The 18,708-nt window shown below is 42.5% G+C and overlaps 1 protein-coding gene across 14 annotated transcripts in view; it reads right to left on the bottom strand.

Annotated features, from left to right (window-relative positions):
- Positions 1-2,082: 2,082 nt before the first annotated feature.
- Positions 2,083-18,708, bottom strand: part of ank3a (ankyrin 3a) — a 106,162-nt gene continuing 89,536 nt past the window's right edge. For all 14 annotated transcript variants that reach the window (XM_031579154.2, XM_031579146.2, XM_031579149.2 and 11 more), the window contains 10 exons: positions 18,171-18,245; positions 15,132-15,263; positions 14,401-14,544; positions 10,270-10,360; positions 9,719-9,896; positions 8,781-8,861; positions 7,387-7,470; positions 6,785-6,913; positions 4,551-4,636; positions 2,083-4,328 (listed from right to left, as the gene is read on the bottom strand). In XM_031579154.2, coding sequence (XP_031435014.1) covers positions 4,571-4,636; positions 6,785-6,913; positions 7,387-7,470; positions 8,781-8,861; positions 9,719-9,896; positions 10,270-10,360; positions 14,401-14,544; positions 15,132-15,263; positions 18,171-18,245 — 980 coding nt within the window. In that variant the 3' untranslated portion in view covers positions 2,083-4,328; positions 4,551-4,570. The remainder of the gene's footprint in view (positions 4,329-4,550; positions 4,637-6,784; positions 6,914-7,386; positions 7,471-8,780; positions 8,862-9,718; positions 9,897-10,269; positions 10,361-14,400; positions 14,545-15,131; positions 15,264-18,170; positions 18,246-18,708) is intronic.

Raw genomic sequence — 18,708 nt, forward strand, 5'->3', positions numbered from 1 at the left:
TCTTGATGAGCTTCATAACAGCACTTCTGTGGCAATTACCACCCTTGATTTTTTTTGGCTGACATAAGGTTTTATGGTAAAAATGGTGTCCATTTCTGCATATCTTAAAATGGGTGCACATCTGTAACCCAAGTCCTGTGATTATGAAAAAAAAAAACGAATTCCCCTCAGGGGACAAAAGTAATCCCCTCAGTTTGTTTACTGATACAGATAGAATAAAGCCCTTAAGAAGTTGTCCCGTGTCCACCAAACACTTTCATCCTACTCTTGCACATGGCCAAGAATGTGGAGAAGTCATCATGATCAATCAAAATGCCCCCACACTGTCATCATTTAAAAAGGCCCTCAAAACCCACCTTTTCAGCCTTGCCTTCCCCAACTACCCCCCCCCCCTTTTTTATTCTTTTCTTTTCTTTTTACATTTTTATGTCTCATTTAAGAGTTTATTGTTTATTTTCTTTTATCCCACAATATGTAAAGCGTTTTTGAGAACTTTGAAAAGCGCAATATAAATGTGAGTATTATTATTATTATTATTATTATTATTATTATCACTGTGTTAGATTGTATTGTAGTTACATCTGGATCAGAAGAGGAAGCCTCTCTATACATGGTGAGTCATGAAATCATCACCTGGCCCAGATCCACAGACCCCATTCCAGCAGTCAGAGCACAGGTTTAATCGTATGTTTGGATGTAAAGTGTGTGTTAAACCTTACGTTGAAACTTGCTAGTTTTAAACTAGGACATTGTTTTTCGGTTGCAGCACTGCTAGTTATATTGTCAAACAGAATGACGTTTTCACCAGGAACAACTAATCAACATCACAGTCAGGTTCATAGCTGCTCCAGATCTGCTTTCTAGGTGTACAGTTGGCTAGTTACTTGGTGTTAGTTACACTAACGGAACTGTATAGAAGCATTTCGGTTTGGCTCTTTATTAAGGAAGCAGTGTTCCACATAGCCTTTTTCACAGGTTTTTAAAAGCGTTATCTTCTACAAAATGAAACGTCTACATTGATAAATAATAACAAGGGCCAAAAGTGGCACAGTTGTATTTTGACTATTTCAATCCATATTGTCAGCTACATTTGAACTGAATAGGTTTTGAAAACCGCTTGAAAACAAGATTTGGAAAAAATCTCCGCAACTGCATATATTCTTAATCAATGAATCAAATCTGTCTGATAGAAAAAATAACATAGCATGTAGCATTTAGTGTTAGCATTCAGAGTCTACCTACCATGACCACCAAAATTGAGAAGATTGGAGTAGTTTACACCACAACCTTATTTTTACACATTTTTACACACATCAATAATTTTTGTTCATCTGGTGCTCCAAATGATCCATCACTTCTCCAGTGTGTACATATGGTGCAAACTGCATATGTGGTAGACTAATACATTAGATGTTCAGTATCAATCAGTTACGCTATGACTGGTTAGCTACATATACTTAACAATTAATAAAAACACACAATTCTAGATTTTAATAAAGGCTGCTTCCATTTCCTGAGATGTTCAGTGTCCATTAATGGTAATTAGTTTTATACCATATATTGAAGATTCAGTCTTAGGTTTGATCAGTCAGGATTCAGGTTTATTCTTGAAGAATGGCGGCCGACCACTTGTGAGACAGAGACTTTCAGATCCATCCTCCCTCACAGGACTTCACCTCAGCATATCTGATTATCCCTTGAGGGACAGTCTGTTAAATACACTGACATCTAAGGGGTGTTACCGATAATTCAAATGGGCCATGCATGCAGGGTTCTTTGTCTCGACCTGGGGGGGGGGAGGTGAGAGTCTAGTATCACACCTCACTACCCAGGTCAGCCCAAAGTATATTCACTAAGGAGAGTGCACTCATGGCTAGTTAAATCCAAATAAAAGTAATAATTATAACTAGGTATAATATCATTGACTTATTGACTATGGCATATTCTTATGACCTATGCTGGTCCCTTCACCATCAGTTACTGATTGGAGTTTTATGTAGTATTTTCGATGTGTGAGAAAAACTATGACTGGCAAGCTACTTGTGTAATAAACAGTTAATAAAAACACAATATATCCTAAGATTTGCAAAATCAATGCATTTTTATTGTTGGATTTTTTTTAAAGACGTCTGAGACATTGTGATGGCGTCATTGCTGCTAGCTTCTAAAAGAGAAGACCTTCAATAACCAAAGTGCTGAAATAGAGACATTAAAATGGCTTCACTCAGTAAGAATTGTATACACCAAAATGCTGCTTGGGTGGAAACAAACATCAAATAAAATCAACAGAATATTCTGACCTTACTAAGTCCCTCCCACCCTCTCCCCAAGACAGACGCCTACAAGGGGATGCAAAAAGTAACATTCTAGAATCCATAACATAATGTCATAATTGATAACATTCTAGAAGATGATTCCTCATCACGATGACTCCTCTCCAAACACTTGTCTACGGAGTAGGTCAGCACTCTAAAGGCAGAATCGTCACACCTTACACACAACAGATTCGACTAAAACAGGCTCTAGTGAAAATCATTTTAAAGAAAAACTCTAGATGCAAAAATAAAATTCTAAGCTATCAATCAAACCAGTGCAGACACTGCAATATACAGATTCTAAAAAGATGTCACACATTGTAGATTTAAACAAGTCAATTTAAGCTTAAATAATTGTTATGACCATCCAGTGTTTTTTTTTTTCATATATCATACCATACACACAATATGTTATGAGGAACAACAGTCAGTGAAGGTCAAATGTGAACCTCTTATTTCAGTTTGGAAGAAATATTTCAACAAATCCCTGGAAAAAATGCCTTTCCCTTTCTGAAATCACAGCAGCCTTAAAACAAAAAAACAAAAAAATCAATGAATACACTCATATGATTACAAATTGCCTTACAACATACAGAGACCTCTATATCCTATAGCCGTTTACACAGGACACATTACTAATTTTAAACAGCGAGCCAGTCTACCAGCATATACATTCAGATACCCTCTCATCCTCAGCACTCAAGCCAACACCTGAATCTATGCCCTTCAAACTGAAGAAGAACAACACAGTAGATTAATCCTCAAGGAAGCATCCAAACAAAAGTACCTCACCTTCACATTCTCTGTGTGACGTTTTTCGGAATATAAAACTTGTGAGAAACATTAAGGACTGTAGATGCAGACAGGGAAATGTTATTTCTGGTCTGGTTGAAATATAGTGTTTGCAAACTTAGAAAAATGTACTTAAAATAACGTGAGTAGCATGCGTCAAAATATTAGTACTCTAAATCTTTGTTTCACAGAATTAGATTAGCACACCTATTCTGGGAAGTCCAGAATCTGCAGAAGTTTCAAGGAAATTACTTCAGTTAAAATCGAACAATTTTTTTCAATTTACAAATATTTTAGCTATAATAATTAGTTATACAAGAGCATGTGAACTTACACTTAAACCTTCCTTTGGAGTGGTACTGTTTCAATAACGTTGAAAGCACTTAAAAAGTTCTTGTGACTTTGTGCCTTCTGAACCTTGAATACTTATTTTTCATAATTTTACACAATGTAATTTATGTACAGTAAAATTATCATCAATTTGTCTTTAAAACAAACAAAAATTAAGTTAAGCTAAATAAAAAAATTGCAATTTACATCCTGACGTGGGTCCGAGATAAGCTATAAGGCCGGTGAGGGAGGAGCTTCTGAAGAGTCCATATTGTTTGACTTGTTTGTTTTAACAAAATAGTTTGTGCCTTCTTTGGTCACATGGAATTGTTTGTTGAGTTGCAGCTGACGCTGGGAGTCTGTGTTTGTTGTTTCTGAAGATACTCCTTCAGTTTTCTCCTCTCCTCTGATGCCAGCGGCGATCAATCCTTAGCCTTACACGTCCCAGTAGAGTCAGGAGGAACAGCCCGCTGAGTCCCTCCGATGAGAAAAAGTAGTACCCTAGAGGTTCTTCTGTGGACAGGAAGTAGTGCCCTTTGGTTTCCTCAGTAGACAGGAAATAGTACCATATGGACTCCTCTATATAGAGGAAGTAGTACCTTCTGGGACAGGAAGTAAGTCCTTAGAGGTCCTGTAACAGACAGGAAGTGGTTGCCTCCTGGCCCTGGGGCTGCTGGGAAACCGCCATAGGCGCCCCGCTCTGCAGGATGAAGTGTGAGTTGCCATGCTCATGCGAAAAATCAAACGGTACAAGTCCTCTTTCTCAACAAACACCATGCCTTTACACGTGGAAGCTGCAGAAGTGTGTTTATTGGCCAAAATCATCCCCTCCTTTGAACTGTGCAGCCATGACACTGCCACAAGGGAACAGATCCGGTAAATCCTGCAAGTCTAAAGGATGTAAAAAGACTGGTAAATGAGGCAGCCACATGACTTTTGCAAACATTTTTATATATTTTATCAGTCGTAGGCTAGCTATGAAATAATATGACTTGCAGGTAAAGTAAGATATAAATGGCCTTATGTAAGAATCTAGTTAGTATAGTTAAAGATTGTGAAACAGTATCAGTAGTTACAATCAAGCAATTAAAGGTTAAGATTCAGCATCTCTACCTGCTAAGGCAGAGCTGCATTTAAGAGTATGCCTTCTTCTCTCCAGATCTCCTATCTTCCTTCCTTCTGGCCTTGGACACCTCCCCCTGAAAGCACACGCACGCACACACACGTTAGGTTGCATTATATCACAGTGTTTGATGTAGCACACTATAGCAGTATAGTGGCGTTAAGAATCAGAGCAGTAACCTATGAGAGCAACACCAGTTAATAACTGCACAGCCAGAAACTCCAAGCCAACACCACACCAAACTCAAGCGCAATCTCTACAAAACCCCAAATCATTGTGAAAGATTGATACAACCCTGCCTCGCAAAGACGAAGTTTGATTAGAGAGTTCTAATCGCAACAACCGCTTCCGACAAATGGTGGTCTTATGCTAATGATGCAAACATCCACACGCTTGCGTTGCTTTAACACCTCAGGAAAGTCAGGAAAATTAAGAGATGGCTATCAATTATAGAATGGACGTGGAAGGAGGCCAGTGAGAAATCACCCCAACCAAATGGTCACCAAAACTGAACACATCCATAGTTAAAAGTTGCTGATCAAACAGCCTGACAAAGGTTGCTGGAACCTGATTAACGCAAAAGGGAGTTACCAGAACATTATTATACATTCGAGAAATACACCTAATTATTACACATGGGAAAAGTGACCCCCCCCCCCCCCCTTCCTTTAGAAGTTTAGTATATATTCATGAATGTATTGTATATATTGTTGACCATTTCATTGTTTCAATTATTTTGTTTCTTGTAAATTCTAAGTATCTTTGTGTGCTTTGCTACTGTCTATTATTACTATTAAAGACTGATCTTTGGTTTAACTTCGAGGAGTCGTCCTTTTTCCTCACAGCATCAAGCACAGCTAACAGCATCTGTCATTTAAAGAAGGAGGTAAACACCGGACAAAACACAGCACAGAAGCTGAGCTAACCCTATGATTGAGTAACAAGGCCGTGTCCTGCAAAATCCTGTAATTCTATTTAGGTCAAAACGAGAGCAGAACATTTATCCACATTTTTTACTTATGCAGGTGATTTCATTTTACATGCCATACAACACAACAAATGTAGACATTATAATCATGAGTGATTACAAGCAGTTGGTCACAGATGTGAGACCAATCAATCCCAATGATGTTAGAATCTGAAGGAAAGTAGAAAGATTGCAGTTAATCAACACACACATATTAACCCATCACCCCTGGGAAGATTCAAAGCGCACACTCCTGAGGGTATAAGCAAGCCAAGCAACACACCAAACTAAGAGGATCCAGGCTTCGTCTTATCTATGATGCTAGAATCGAGCCTTAAATACAAAGAAACACAGCATATGTGTCAATGGTGTCAATGGTGAACTGTCAAAGCGAAACACTAATCGCAATTGTAATTTACTACTTACAAAATGGCATTTTGCAGTTTGTAATTCTAACTTCCGATCTGCTTAACAGCAAAAACTTTAAAAGTGAAACACTAATTAAAATTGTAATTTGAGATTTCACTGTATTTTAAAGTGTGCTATATAAATAAAATCCATTATTATTATTACATTTGGTTTCCATTCTTCACCAAAAGACATTACATTGTGTGCCTGATGTTGATGACGACTGAACGTGATTGGATACCTAGGCTACTGTTATATGCTCAACGCAAACAAACGAAACACAAATGGAAGATATTACAGATATGTTTGCGGTATAAAAGCTAAAAACATATCCTAGAGGGGGGCACTGTGGCGCAAGCCGATAAGCCCCTCATTTACGGGCATCATTGCCCGCGGGGACACAGGTTCAAGTCTGGCCTGATATCGTTTCCCATTCCTCTCCCCACCTCTTCTCCTCCTCGCTTCCTGTCATAACTTCACTGTCCTGTACAATTAAAGGCATAAAAAAGCCCAAAAATAAATCTTTAAAAAAAAAAAAAAACATATCCTAGCTTCAGCGTCAGTTAAAGAAATAGGCACAAATATTTTCCATAGACATATTATACAGTGTAATTATCTATTTCCGAATCTATGAGTAACTTTAGTTTTTTTTTAGGAACATCCCCCAATTTTGACACAGACCTTGCGGGAGAAAGCGGGCAAAAATGACGAATGACATGATGATGAATTACACCTGCGATCAGTGTTTTGTTCTTACAGTTCGGCATTTCCAAGCACAAATCATACTCTGTGCTTCTTTGTATTTCAGGCGCGATTCTAGCTTCATACTCATCTCACACCAGGGCTAACCTCATGGGGGTCGAGCCCCTGCATGTCCCCCTCTAAACAGGGCCTGTGGTAGGGGTCAAGGTCGCCCCCCTCCCCTTCCTGGTCCTCTGGGGTAGGGGTGTCCACACGGCGGATCACCTTCCTGATGATCTGCGGGATTATTCAAGTGTCAAAGGTCAAGAGTTAGTGTCAGGGGTAACACTGATGACATGGAAGAGGAGACAGAAGAGTCCAGCTTAAGGTTCAAGGAGAGCAGATAAAAGATAGATAAAGGGAGATGTGGACAGACAGACAGACAGATAGATATATAGATAGATAGAGATACAGATAAATAGATAGCTAGATAGATAGACATACAGATAGATAGATAGATAGATAGCTAGATAGATAGATAGATAGACAGATAGATAGACATACAGATAAATAGATAGATAGAAAGATAGACAGACAGATAGATAGATAGACATACAGATAAATAGATAGATAGATAGATAGACATACAGATACATAGATAGACATACAGATAAATAGATAGATAGATAGATAGATAGATAGACAGATGGAGTAATTAATTGATGTGTAGTGATAGAGGGAGTGAGAGGGTGATAGAGGTGATGAATTACTTTTCTAGTAATGATGTTCCCGTCCTCATCAATAAACTGCTCCTCTGTCACTGATTCCCCAGGAATGTTTCTCGCGTCCTCACCCTGAAGTCAAGGAGTTATAAAAACACTATATACTCTGATAAACACACACACACACTGCAGTCTTTTCATTTAATACTATTCACACAGCATCAGCAAGGCTTCTGATTACTCCACGCCTGCAAGCGAAGGGATTGATTGATTTGGTGCTTTGTGTGCTGAGAGCAAACTAGCATGGTTAGTATCTACTGCACATGTGACCACCACCACAAACCAGCAGGAAAACCAGCAAAGCGGGAGGAAAAAATTTGCAGTGTGATTACTTTTGAAACGTTAGCACAGTGCTTTTCAATCCTGCTTTGAAGAAATAAGACTACAACAGGGGATAAAACAAGTAACACCGGTAATGGCTGGCCTATAAGAATAGCCACACCTGGTAAGAAACCAGGTTTCCCCAATTCAAATAATGAAAAAAATTGTTTCAAATTTCCAAAAATCTTTAGTATGGATTAGAACCCAACACTGACACATAAATGACTCTAGAACACATCTGTAGTCTATGGCACAGTGCTGTGGATCCTTCTTAGCAGGATTGAATAACATAATCATGTTTTTGCTCATTATCTCGGCAATGACAGCGGTCAGACCCACAGAATTAGAAAGGGTACAATGGCCATTCCTGTTCCCAACAAGGCTCTGTGTCAAACCATGATTAAGTTGTGAATGAAACAACGAGAGCACTGATGACGTGTTTGATTGTTCCAGAACATTTCCATAAATTTCATAAATAAGGTGTGTTTGTGTGCTTTATTACTATTGACAGTAATAAACATAATCAAAGCCCCCAGCAGAGCAGGGAGGCCTGTACACAGAAGAATGTTGCTAACAGCCATCATATTCTTTACAATTCTATGGGTCAGACCATCCCAGACAGCAGCAGAGCCTGGCTTAGATCTCTCCCAGTGTCAGCTGCTGACTGTTAAATAGCACCAGAAGGATGACAGATTACTAACAACTATCTCACAGAAATCACCAAGAGGGAGGTTAGCAGACGTAAGAAATGAGCTTTGAGATTAGGAAACAGACAGTGAGAGTGAAAGTGCTGCCAGAAAGATGGAAATCATCCAGCTGAATCCCCGTTCCGGCCTATAATCAACCCCAATCTGGCCCGCAGCAACTATCTGGGTTGGGTTTGGTTCAGTCCAGCCACGGGCCAAATTCCCAGCACACACCAAGCCAAAAGCTGATAGCAGAGTGAAAGCAACACCACATAACCCCTCATTCAGAGCCCCCGCCCTCCCTCCAACCCCTGTGATATCCCACCAAGACCCTAGGGTTCTGGACCCGAATCCCTGACGGGTCCAGACTGGTACCTTTAGAATGAGGCGTCTGCGAAACACTCTGGTGGTGACAGTGTGCTCCTCGTCCGAGCCAGAGTCTGTAGCACTCAGCTGCTAACAAATGTACTGGTTAGGGGGAAACTGCTGAGTCACTCATTCCCTGTCCCTTATTTAAGTAGGTCTGAACCGCAGAGTCATTATACGTGCTGTGACATTGTTGGTCTTTTACTTGTGACGGAATAAATCACATTCTACTTCATCTGCTCCTTCTAAAATAAGGCCACCCTAAATCTTCAGCATTTGGCCAGAGAACACAAGTGTCCCAAACCTTTTTTTAAATTACTTTCCCAAGCACTACATTAAATGATCCTTCATCCCCTCTAAACTAAGGCAACCCTGCGTGCACCTGTGTACTTTTAGTTTTAGCTTAGTTCATTTGACAGAAATATTTTGACACAATAAAGGGAGGGTTACAGTCCATGATACAATTCTTTTCCTTTTTTTCAGTTAATCTCCATGGTGTTCCAAAACAGCTACAAACTTCATCAAGATGTATAAATGTGTAGATGTTTGACCACTTCACACAGGAACGACAGGAAGTATATTTATAACTTGCATAGGTCATTTTCTGTGATGTAATTACCATACACTAAAACATAGATTACTCTACAACAGATTATGCCATGGCAGCTGGTATGGCATATAACTTCATCATGTCTCATTGTTGCTTTTGTGTGTAATGGGAACTTACATGCAGACCTCAAACTTGGATGAACACCAACAAATGGTAAGTTGTGCAAAAAGTAATGATGATTTTGATTTTTTAACACTAACACTATCACTAACACTAACACTATCACTATCACTAACACTATCACTAACACTAACACTAACACTACTACAGACTCTGTGATAGCCCAGGTGAGAGCTGATTCCAGTGTCAGGTTGTCATGTGCTGTGTTCTCTATTACCTGGACTTTGTGCTCGGAGACGAGGGCCCCCTCCTCTCTACCCCGCGCCCCTGTGCTCTTCCCGCTACGCTGGTTTTGGGAGTTTTGGGCTGGACTGTCGGAGCGCTCCCCGTTCTGACGTGGCCTACCGGACTCGCCCCGCGACGAGGACGTGACGGAGTCGCTGGAATTCTCCTGGCTGGAAAGTGAAGAGAGAAAGACTGGGATGAGGATTATGGAAAGCTGATCAAGGAAAACGCTGCAGATTCCAATCATGAGCTTTCAGCTACTTTTGTCATATGCAAGTTCTAATATATATTTCAGTGTTTCATTTTTAATAAATTAGCAACATTTTCCAAAATCCTGTTTTCGCTTTGTCATTATAAGGGGATTAAGTGTAAATTGAGTGTAGAATCGTAAAAAATGAATTTAAACGATTTTAGCATATGGCTGCAACTTAACATAATGTGAAAAAAGTGAAGGGGTCTGAATACTTATTGACTGCACTGTATAAATGTATATATACTGTATATATACGTATATATATCGGGCAGAAGTAGCAACCTCCTGACCTGTTCTCCTGCCTGTCGATGAGGTCAGAGCTGAGGCTACGTCCGGGGGTAGGCGGTTCCACGTTCACGCTGGACGTCTCGCTGTGCCAACCTGCAGAGAGCCAACAGTTACCTGCCTCTTCCTGCCCTGCTTTGGGTACTCCCTCCCTCTCTCTCTCCTCTGCCCTCTTCCCTCTCTCCTCCACCTCCCCAGCATCCACCTCTCCTTCCATCCCCCTCTCCTCCACCTTCACAGGATCCACCTCTCCCTCCATCATCACAGGACCCACCTCTCCCTCTATCCCTCTGTCCTCCACCTTCACAGGATCCACCTCTCCCTCCATCATCACAGGACCCACCTCTCCCTCTATCCCTCTGTCCTCCACCTTTACAGGATCCACCTCTCCTTCCATCCCTCTCTCCTCCACCTTCACGGGATCCACCTCTGCCTCCATCCCTTTCTCCTCCACCTTTACAGGATCCACCTCTCCCTCCATCCCTCTGTCCTCCACCTCCCCAGCTTCCACCTCTCCCTCCATCCCTCTCTCCTCCACCTTCACAGGATCCACCTCTCCCTCCATCCCTCTCTCCTCCACCTCCCCAGCTTCCACCTCTCCCTCCATCCCTCTCTCCTCCACCTTCACAGGATCCACCTCTCCCTCCATCCCTCTCTCCTCCACCTTCACAGGATCCACCTCTCCCTCCATCCCTCTCTTCTCCACCTTCACAGGATCCACCTCTTCCTCCATCCCTCTGTCCTCCACCTTCACAGGATCCACCTCTCCCTCCATCCCTCTCTCCACCTTCACAGGATCCACCTCTCCCTCCATCCCTCTCTCCTCCACCTTCACAGGATCCACCTCTCCCTCCATCCCTCTCTCCTCCACCTCCCCAGCATCCACCTCTCCCTCCATCCCTCTCTCCTCCACCTTCACAGGATCCACTTCTCCCTCCATCCCTCTCTCCTCCACTTTCACAGGATCCACCTCTCCCTCCGTCCCTCTCTCCTCCACCTTCACAGGATCCACCTCTCCATCCTCCCCTTTCTCCTCTACCCTCTTGTCCCTCTCCACTTTTTCAGCTTCCAGCTCTCCCTCCTTCCCCCTTTGCTTCATCTTATCAGTATCCACCTCTACCTTCATCCCCCTCTTCTCCATCGGTTCAACGTCTACCTCTCCCTCCTTTTCTTTATCTTGCACCTCTTCAGAATCCATCTCTCCTTCCCTCCCTCTCTCTTCAACTTTCTTCCCCTCTTCCTCTACCTTGTCAGCATCCAACTTTCCTTCCCTCACGCTGTCCTTCATCTTTACGACATCCACTTCTACCTCACAGCATCCCTCTATCTCTACCCACTCCGGGAAAGAATAAGGCATTTCCTCTTTCTTCTCTTCGACCTCCTTCTTGTTTTTGCTCTCATCCCTGTCTTTCTCCCCTTCCCTCACTCTTTCTTCTGCTTCCTCCTCCTCCCCTTCTTTTGTTTGCAGTGCTGCCAGTGCCTGGGCCCAGGGCTGTGGGACTGCCTCTAAGCCCTTCTGACATGCCGCTGCCTGTTCTCCACCCACTGGATGCGGTTGCCGGGGCGACGGGAATGAGAATGATGATGGCAGTGATGATGATGGTGCAACTTCCTCCTGACCCTCGGGCAGATGTTCACTGGGGTCTGTGCTCGGGGACAGGGGCTGTTTGCAGGGCTCAGTGGAGGGGGTGATGGGATGTTTGGGGGTTAGCATTTCCTCTTCCTTATTTTGATGTGTGGTGTGTATTGGTTCTTCCTCTTCCTGTGTGTGTATGGTGGCCTGGAAGGTCCAGTCTGAGCAGGGAGTGCTAGGCGGAGTGTAGGGAGGAGGGATAATGTATATGGTGGGGTTGAGGGCGAGATCATAGTATTTGGGACAGGGAAAGGGAGGGTATGTCTCGACTGGGGCACATGGGGGTGAGTGTGTGTTTCCAGGGGTGTCAAGCTTCTGTGAAAGGGACAGGTCTTGGGGTCTAGTGGGGGGCTTTTCAGGTGGGCCTAGGATGCTCTCGTCAGTGAGGCACTGGTAGCCCCAGGAGTGGGACAATGTGGGGGGATCAAGGGGCAGGTCAGGAATGGGCTCCAGCTCAAGTGGGGAGGGGGGGCGGTGGGACGACTGAGTGGATGGGCCTGAATGGAGATCCTCTAGGATGCTTTGGTATCCTGTGTGAGGTGAGACAAATGGACACATACACGCAGACACACAACACGCACACACAAAGACGCAAAGACATACACAAAACAGACACCCAGAGAGAGAGAAACACACACTCATACAGAGACACGCACATAAAAGCCCAATGAACAATGAGTATGGGACAAGGTAGTACACACAAGGACATGCGACACACTCTAACACACAAGCTCAACAAACAATGACAGTGAAACATTAATCGCATGGGGCATTTTCATTCTTACATGATCTGGATAATGAATGTTGACAGAACAAGAGATCATCAGAGAACATCAAGACAGAGAGAGAGAGAGAGAGAGAGAGAGAGAGAGAGAGAGAGAGAAAGAAATAGAGATAATGGACAGAAGGGCCTAATGCAGTGACTTGACAGTAATATGTCAGTGTACATGTGTGTCTGGGTGTGACTGTGTATCAGTGTGTGAGTTATGATGGTGTGTGTGTGTGTGTGTGTGTGTGTGTGTGTGTGTGTGTGTGTGTGTGTGTGTATGTGTGTGTGTGTGTGTGTGTGTATGTGTGTGTGTGTGTGTGTGTGGGTGGGTGTTTGTAAGCATTACTGTGTCTGAGTGCATGTCTGATGCTTTAACTGCCACACCTGAGACTTACACATGTCACACACAATGACCCACACCAACAGAGACAAAACCGAGAACAAGCACACAGAGACACATGCAAGACAACTGAAGTCACACTGACACAGACGAGGAAAGCGAGGAAACTAAATGCTGAAAAAGGATGACATTGGAGGAAGATATATGGGAAGGATGGATGGGTGGGTGGATGGAAAGATGACGGGATGGATGGATGGATTTTGTCGAATGAGAGGACAGAATGACCCAGAGAACGTTTGCACAGGAGGGAAGGAGGGAGAGCTGGCAGGCAGTCTAGGTGCCCCTCAAGGTTTTCAATTTTTGTCCCTTCCTTTTTATCTTTCCTCCCTTTCTCGCTCTTTCTCTCTCTCCCTCTCTGGAAGTGAAGATCAACTCAGAGGAAGGGGTGTGGAGGGAGGTGTACAGACGTCTACAGCTAGGGGGCGGAAGAGAGCAGCGGCTCGCCCCCTCATACAGAACATGCCACACACACAGAGTTGAATCGGGCTAGAACTCAGACATTGCCAGGAGTCAAACAGAAAGTCATCACATGCACTTCCTTCAAAACCTCCATTGCCAATCTGTGTCTTACACTGACAGTGAAGAGAAGACTTAGAGCAAACACACCCCACATCAGTGATCAAGCAAGCTCAACACAGAGCTCTGTGGACTAAAAGATCATTTGCAAGACTTAATTCATTAATCTTACACAGTGATTGTTAATTAGTGTCACAGTCATCTATTATCTCAATCCCAAGGCTGGTCAGGCGTCCGAATTGATGTCCCTAATCATCCCTATTCATTTAGAGAGCATCATGCTGTAATGCTTTGCTCCAAATGGTCATCTACATGCATGTACACCAACATGCATATGAGTGGGGCAGGGGGCAGGGGGCGGGGGTAGGGGGGTGGGCGGTGGAGGGTAAACTGCTCGGAGTGGGGGGTGTGGGGTGGGGAAATAAACAAACACAAACAACAAAACAACAAGTTCTAAAAATGTGTTTTGAAAAAATAAACGTGGGGCATCTGTCACCCACACAGGGTATTGTGTAGCTTTCCGCTTAAAGATAAAAAAAAGAAAGAAAGGAACATTCCTGGATTCACGGATTGGGTTTTTTCAGTGTGGTGTCCCAATCCCTGATTCTAGATGATTACAAAGTGTGATGTCGGATGTACACAATTCCTGAGTGAAAATTTAGATATTCCAAATCCCCCACATCTTCCGTAAGGTGTAAGGCAATGGTTTCAGGTGCCTTGCTACCAAAATAATGCTGAACGATTGCAAAAAAAGAGAGAAAAAACGGAATAAGGGGAGGGATGGGGAAGGAGGTCTGCTAGATGGACCTAAAATTTACCATCAGCCTGATCCTGGTACACAGCGTAATCATCTGCAAAACTTCGGGTGCCTGAAATGTTACCATAGTCAAATATGGGCCCTTCCAGCAAAGTCACTATGTCCATCCTGTTCACTTTGGTCAACACAGCAGTCAAGGTGTCCGCTAGGGAAGAACAGAAGGAGCACATTAAAGGCCCATCCACACTCCCAACAATAACTATTACAATAACTGTGAATATAGTCTTATATTGCTCTAGCTAACAATGGCAGCATCTACACCACACACTATAACAACACAGGCATTAAGAATGATATCGTTGGGCATCACTTTCAGAGCGATTTTGTGAATAATAAAAAAATGACAGCCACTCAGAGTTTTAAAGGCATGACATTAAACCATGACTTATATTTGTGGGAGGTTATAGTTATAGTTACAGTTGTCGTTATAGTTATTGTTGGCAGTGTGGACAGCCCTTGTGTCATACGAGAAGATTTCAATCATATTTAAGATAAAAGAGAAAGAGATGAAGGCTGAAAAGAAGGCAGAGAGAAATTGAAGGAGGGAGAGAGAGAATGAGATAGAAAATGGGGATGATAAAAGAAGGAGAGAGACTTTAATCATTAGGAAAAATAATCGAGCAATGGGAACATGCACAGAGGGAAAGAGAAACAGGCAAGAAAATATGAAAGGGGAAGAAAGAAAGAAAGAAAGAAAGAAAAGGAATAGAAAGTAGAGAGGCGAGTCCTTACTCGTGGCGTTCTTTTCCTCTCGGCCGACCCATTTCTTGAGCAACATGAAGCTCTGAGCGGTCAGAGAGTTGGGGTTCTCCACACGGATGTGGTTGATCTCATCCACAGAGAAGTTCAACTCACGAGCCACCTCTGCAATAAAGAACAAAAATCACATCATGCCACATCCTGATCTACTGTGCCAATATGCAGTATTAAATAACAACATTCAATGATCATGATCTAAATGTCTTCTTTTCATACGAAGGCCAACACACCATGTTGCCAATACAGAGACAAATCCTATGTCCTTGTGCTGCATTGCAAGGCCTTGTGAGACCAGCAGGGGGCAATGTTTTACGTGGTCCTGTGTTGCAATAGCTTATGGCTGACATTAAGTGGCGTTTTAATGTGTGTGCGTGCGTGTACATGTGTGTGCTTGTGTGTGTGTGTGTGTGTGTGTGTGTGTGTGTGTACCAGCCATCTTTCTCTATCTGAAAGTTGCCAGCCAACTTCTCCTGTACATACACACACACACACGCACACAGCCACAGACACAAGTACACTGAAACACTACAAAGTCAGATTAAACACAGGTGCCTGGGCAGAGGTGACTTCAGTGCACTTTGTTATCTTGTTTGCCTTTGATCCTGAGCAAAGCCTACAGGGACCAAAAGCTCTTCCAGGTAACTCTTCCAGCAGTTAAGATTCATCAGTTCCTCCATTATGAACCCTCTGAATGTCCTTGAAGGATTCACTAGTCAATTCTTCAGTTATCTTTGACCTCAAGGCCATGGACTGAAATCAGACTTGCACGCTGTCATTGTAATTAATTGAGGGCCGTATTTAACATAGGTAACAAAGACCACTGTTGACTATAAAAAGAAACATCATATGTGTTTGGAACTAATCATGTGGTAGAATCAAAGGTAAACTCTGAGGAAGTCAAATCATAATTTGAATGAAGACTGATGCTCAGAGATGTACAAGTGTTACTCAAGTGTTACTCAAGTGTTACTCAGGCCTAGTCCTGATCTGAAGCAGATCTTTTGCATCCTCCTCCATATTGATTGTTGATAAGGGCTGTAAAGCACTTTGTGAGTATATGCTTGTTAAGTGCTATACAATTACATTATTATTAGGATTCCTCCGTCAGGAGGAAACCTATTGTTATTGTAGGTTTTATTATTCTTGTACCATGGGAGTCAATGGCAGCCCCTAGAACCGTATGGTAACTTTTTCTGAAATTTGGCACACTCATTAAGGACAGTCCCTTCGTCACTCACACCAAGTTTCATGTCTCCCACTAGACCACACTAGCGCCACCAACGGGTCAAAGTTGGACTTTTGTTAACACACACAACTTTTGAACCGTCTGACCGATTTTCAAAAATGAGGTACCATTGGATTCCTTGGATCAAGACGAATTCGACGTTCAATGGCGCCAATTTTCGGTTGTATAGATTTTCCGCTATTACCGGTTTTATCAAACTGCTTTGAAAGCCTACTCTTCCTACAATTTATCTCAAATCCCATATGGTAACTTTTTCTGAAGTTTGGCACACTCATTAAGGACAGTCCCTTCTTCACTCACACCAAGTTTCATGTCTCCCACTAGACCACACTAGCGCCACCAACGGGTCAAAGTTGGACTTTTGTTAACACTGTAACTTTTGAACCGTTTGACCGATTTTCAAAAATGAGGTACCATTGGATTCCTTGGATCAAGACGAATTCAACGTTTAATGGCGCCAATTTTCGGTTGTATAGATTTTCTGTTATTCCCGGTTTTATCAAAAAACCTTTGAAAGCATACTCCTCCTACAATTTTGGTCAAATCTTCTTCAAAATTACCAGAGATGATCTTCAGACCAAGCCTCACAAAAAGTATTCATCAGAATTTTGATCCTCACAACCGTTTGTCCGGTACAGCCACTCAAATTCAGCAGAAAAGCAGGAAGTGAAGTAATATCTAAGCAAATCTTTGAAATTTTAACCTGGGCATCAGTGGTGCAGGGGTAGAGAAGTTGTTTGGTAATCAGAAGGTTGTAAGTTCAATTCCCTCTCGAAGTGTCCTTTAGCAAGACACTTCTTTCTTTTCTTCTTTCCCTTCTTCACTCTTCTTTCCTTCTTTTACTCTTCTTTCCAAAATTGTAAAGAATATACATTTTCCCCTGGTTTCGCAATCTTAGGAGGAATCCGCATCGCTGCTTGCAGCTATATTTATTATTGTTATTATTATTAAAGGATCTGAGCCAGGACTAGTTGCATCGTATGCTGCTGTCGGGGGTTCTGGACATGGCTCATGTGAGTTTGTGTGTGTGTATGCATGTATGTGTGTGTGTTTGTGTGTGTGTGTGTGTGTGTGTGTGTGTGTGTGTGTGTGTGTGTCTGTGTGTGTCTGTGTGTGTGTGTGTGTGTGTGTATGTGAGCCCTTAGCCCATATTCCCATACGATTTGGAGACAACAGATGGTGTGCTACTAAAAACACTGCTTCCCAAGAACATTGTAGACCACCACCGGTCAGCAGTCACTGTACCATCAGTGGAATACGCTTGTAAGGACAAACACTGGCTCTGGAGCAGCTTTTTAATGGCATGTGGTGTGATAATAAAGCTAAACGCACAATAATTTCTGCCAACCCTATGAGTCATGCCTTATGGTGTCTTGTTCCAAACAGAAAACTGAGGAGCTGTTAGTCTAAACCTGCCCTAGAAACTGGTACTACTAGCTGCACTGTCACAATTAGACAATTAGTATCTGAATTGCATACTAGAATCCAATAGAAACACTTTTCCTAAAAATAAGAATGTAATGAAAAAAGGACTGTATTTTTGAAGGACACAATATTCAAATCTAGAATATTGTCTGGGCTATCTAGAATACAAGGTATCGCAGGACAGATTTTGACACCATAAGGTTAGCATAATGTTGAAGCTCACTCCAGTCCAAGTCATGAGTTAGTCATAGATATACATTCCAGGCAGGCTGTTCCAACAGATAATATCGGGTTGACCCCAGGCATATGTGTTCGGTAGAAAAATCTGACTGCTGTCTCACCCGTCCAGCTGAGTCCAAGGTGATCGGCCACAATAGCCATTCGGAGGTCTGTCCTTTCACAAGGGCTCTGGGGACCTGAAAGACACGACATTAAGAAAAAACATACATGTATCAGTGTTGCATCCATACAGTTTGACACCTCAGGAGAAAATGTGTTGTACTGTACGCTTTTCTGGCCAAACGGTACCCTGTGGAAAACTTTTTAGTGTCTTTGAAATAGGGGACAACGTGATGGCTGAACTGACCAGGTGTCATAGATCAGAGGACTACAGGATGTGTTTGTTAAATTTGTTAAATATAGATATTAGCATAGCACTGTGGATGGCAAGAAAAGGGTTCCAGAGGGTATTAGATAAACCAGTGATGTGTCTGTGAATATGTTTACCACGTAGGCTATGCAGGCAGTAACAGGAAATAATCATATAGAAAAGAACACAAAAAGCCAACATTAACAGGTTAAAAGGTTTGACGGATGTGGATAAAGTTCTACAGTGGAGTGACATCTTCTATAAAGAGGTAGAAGGACTAAGCATGCAGA

This window comes from Clupea harengus, chromosome 13 (genome assembly GCF_900700415.2).
Source record: "Clupea harengus chromosome 13, Ch_v2.0.2, whole genome shotgun sequence".
NCBI classification, from domain to species: Eukaryota; Metazoa; Chordata; class Actinopteri; order Clupeiformes; family Clupeidae; genus Clupea; species Clupea harengus.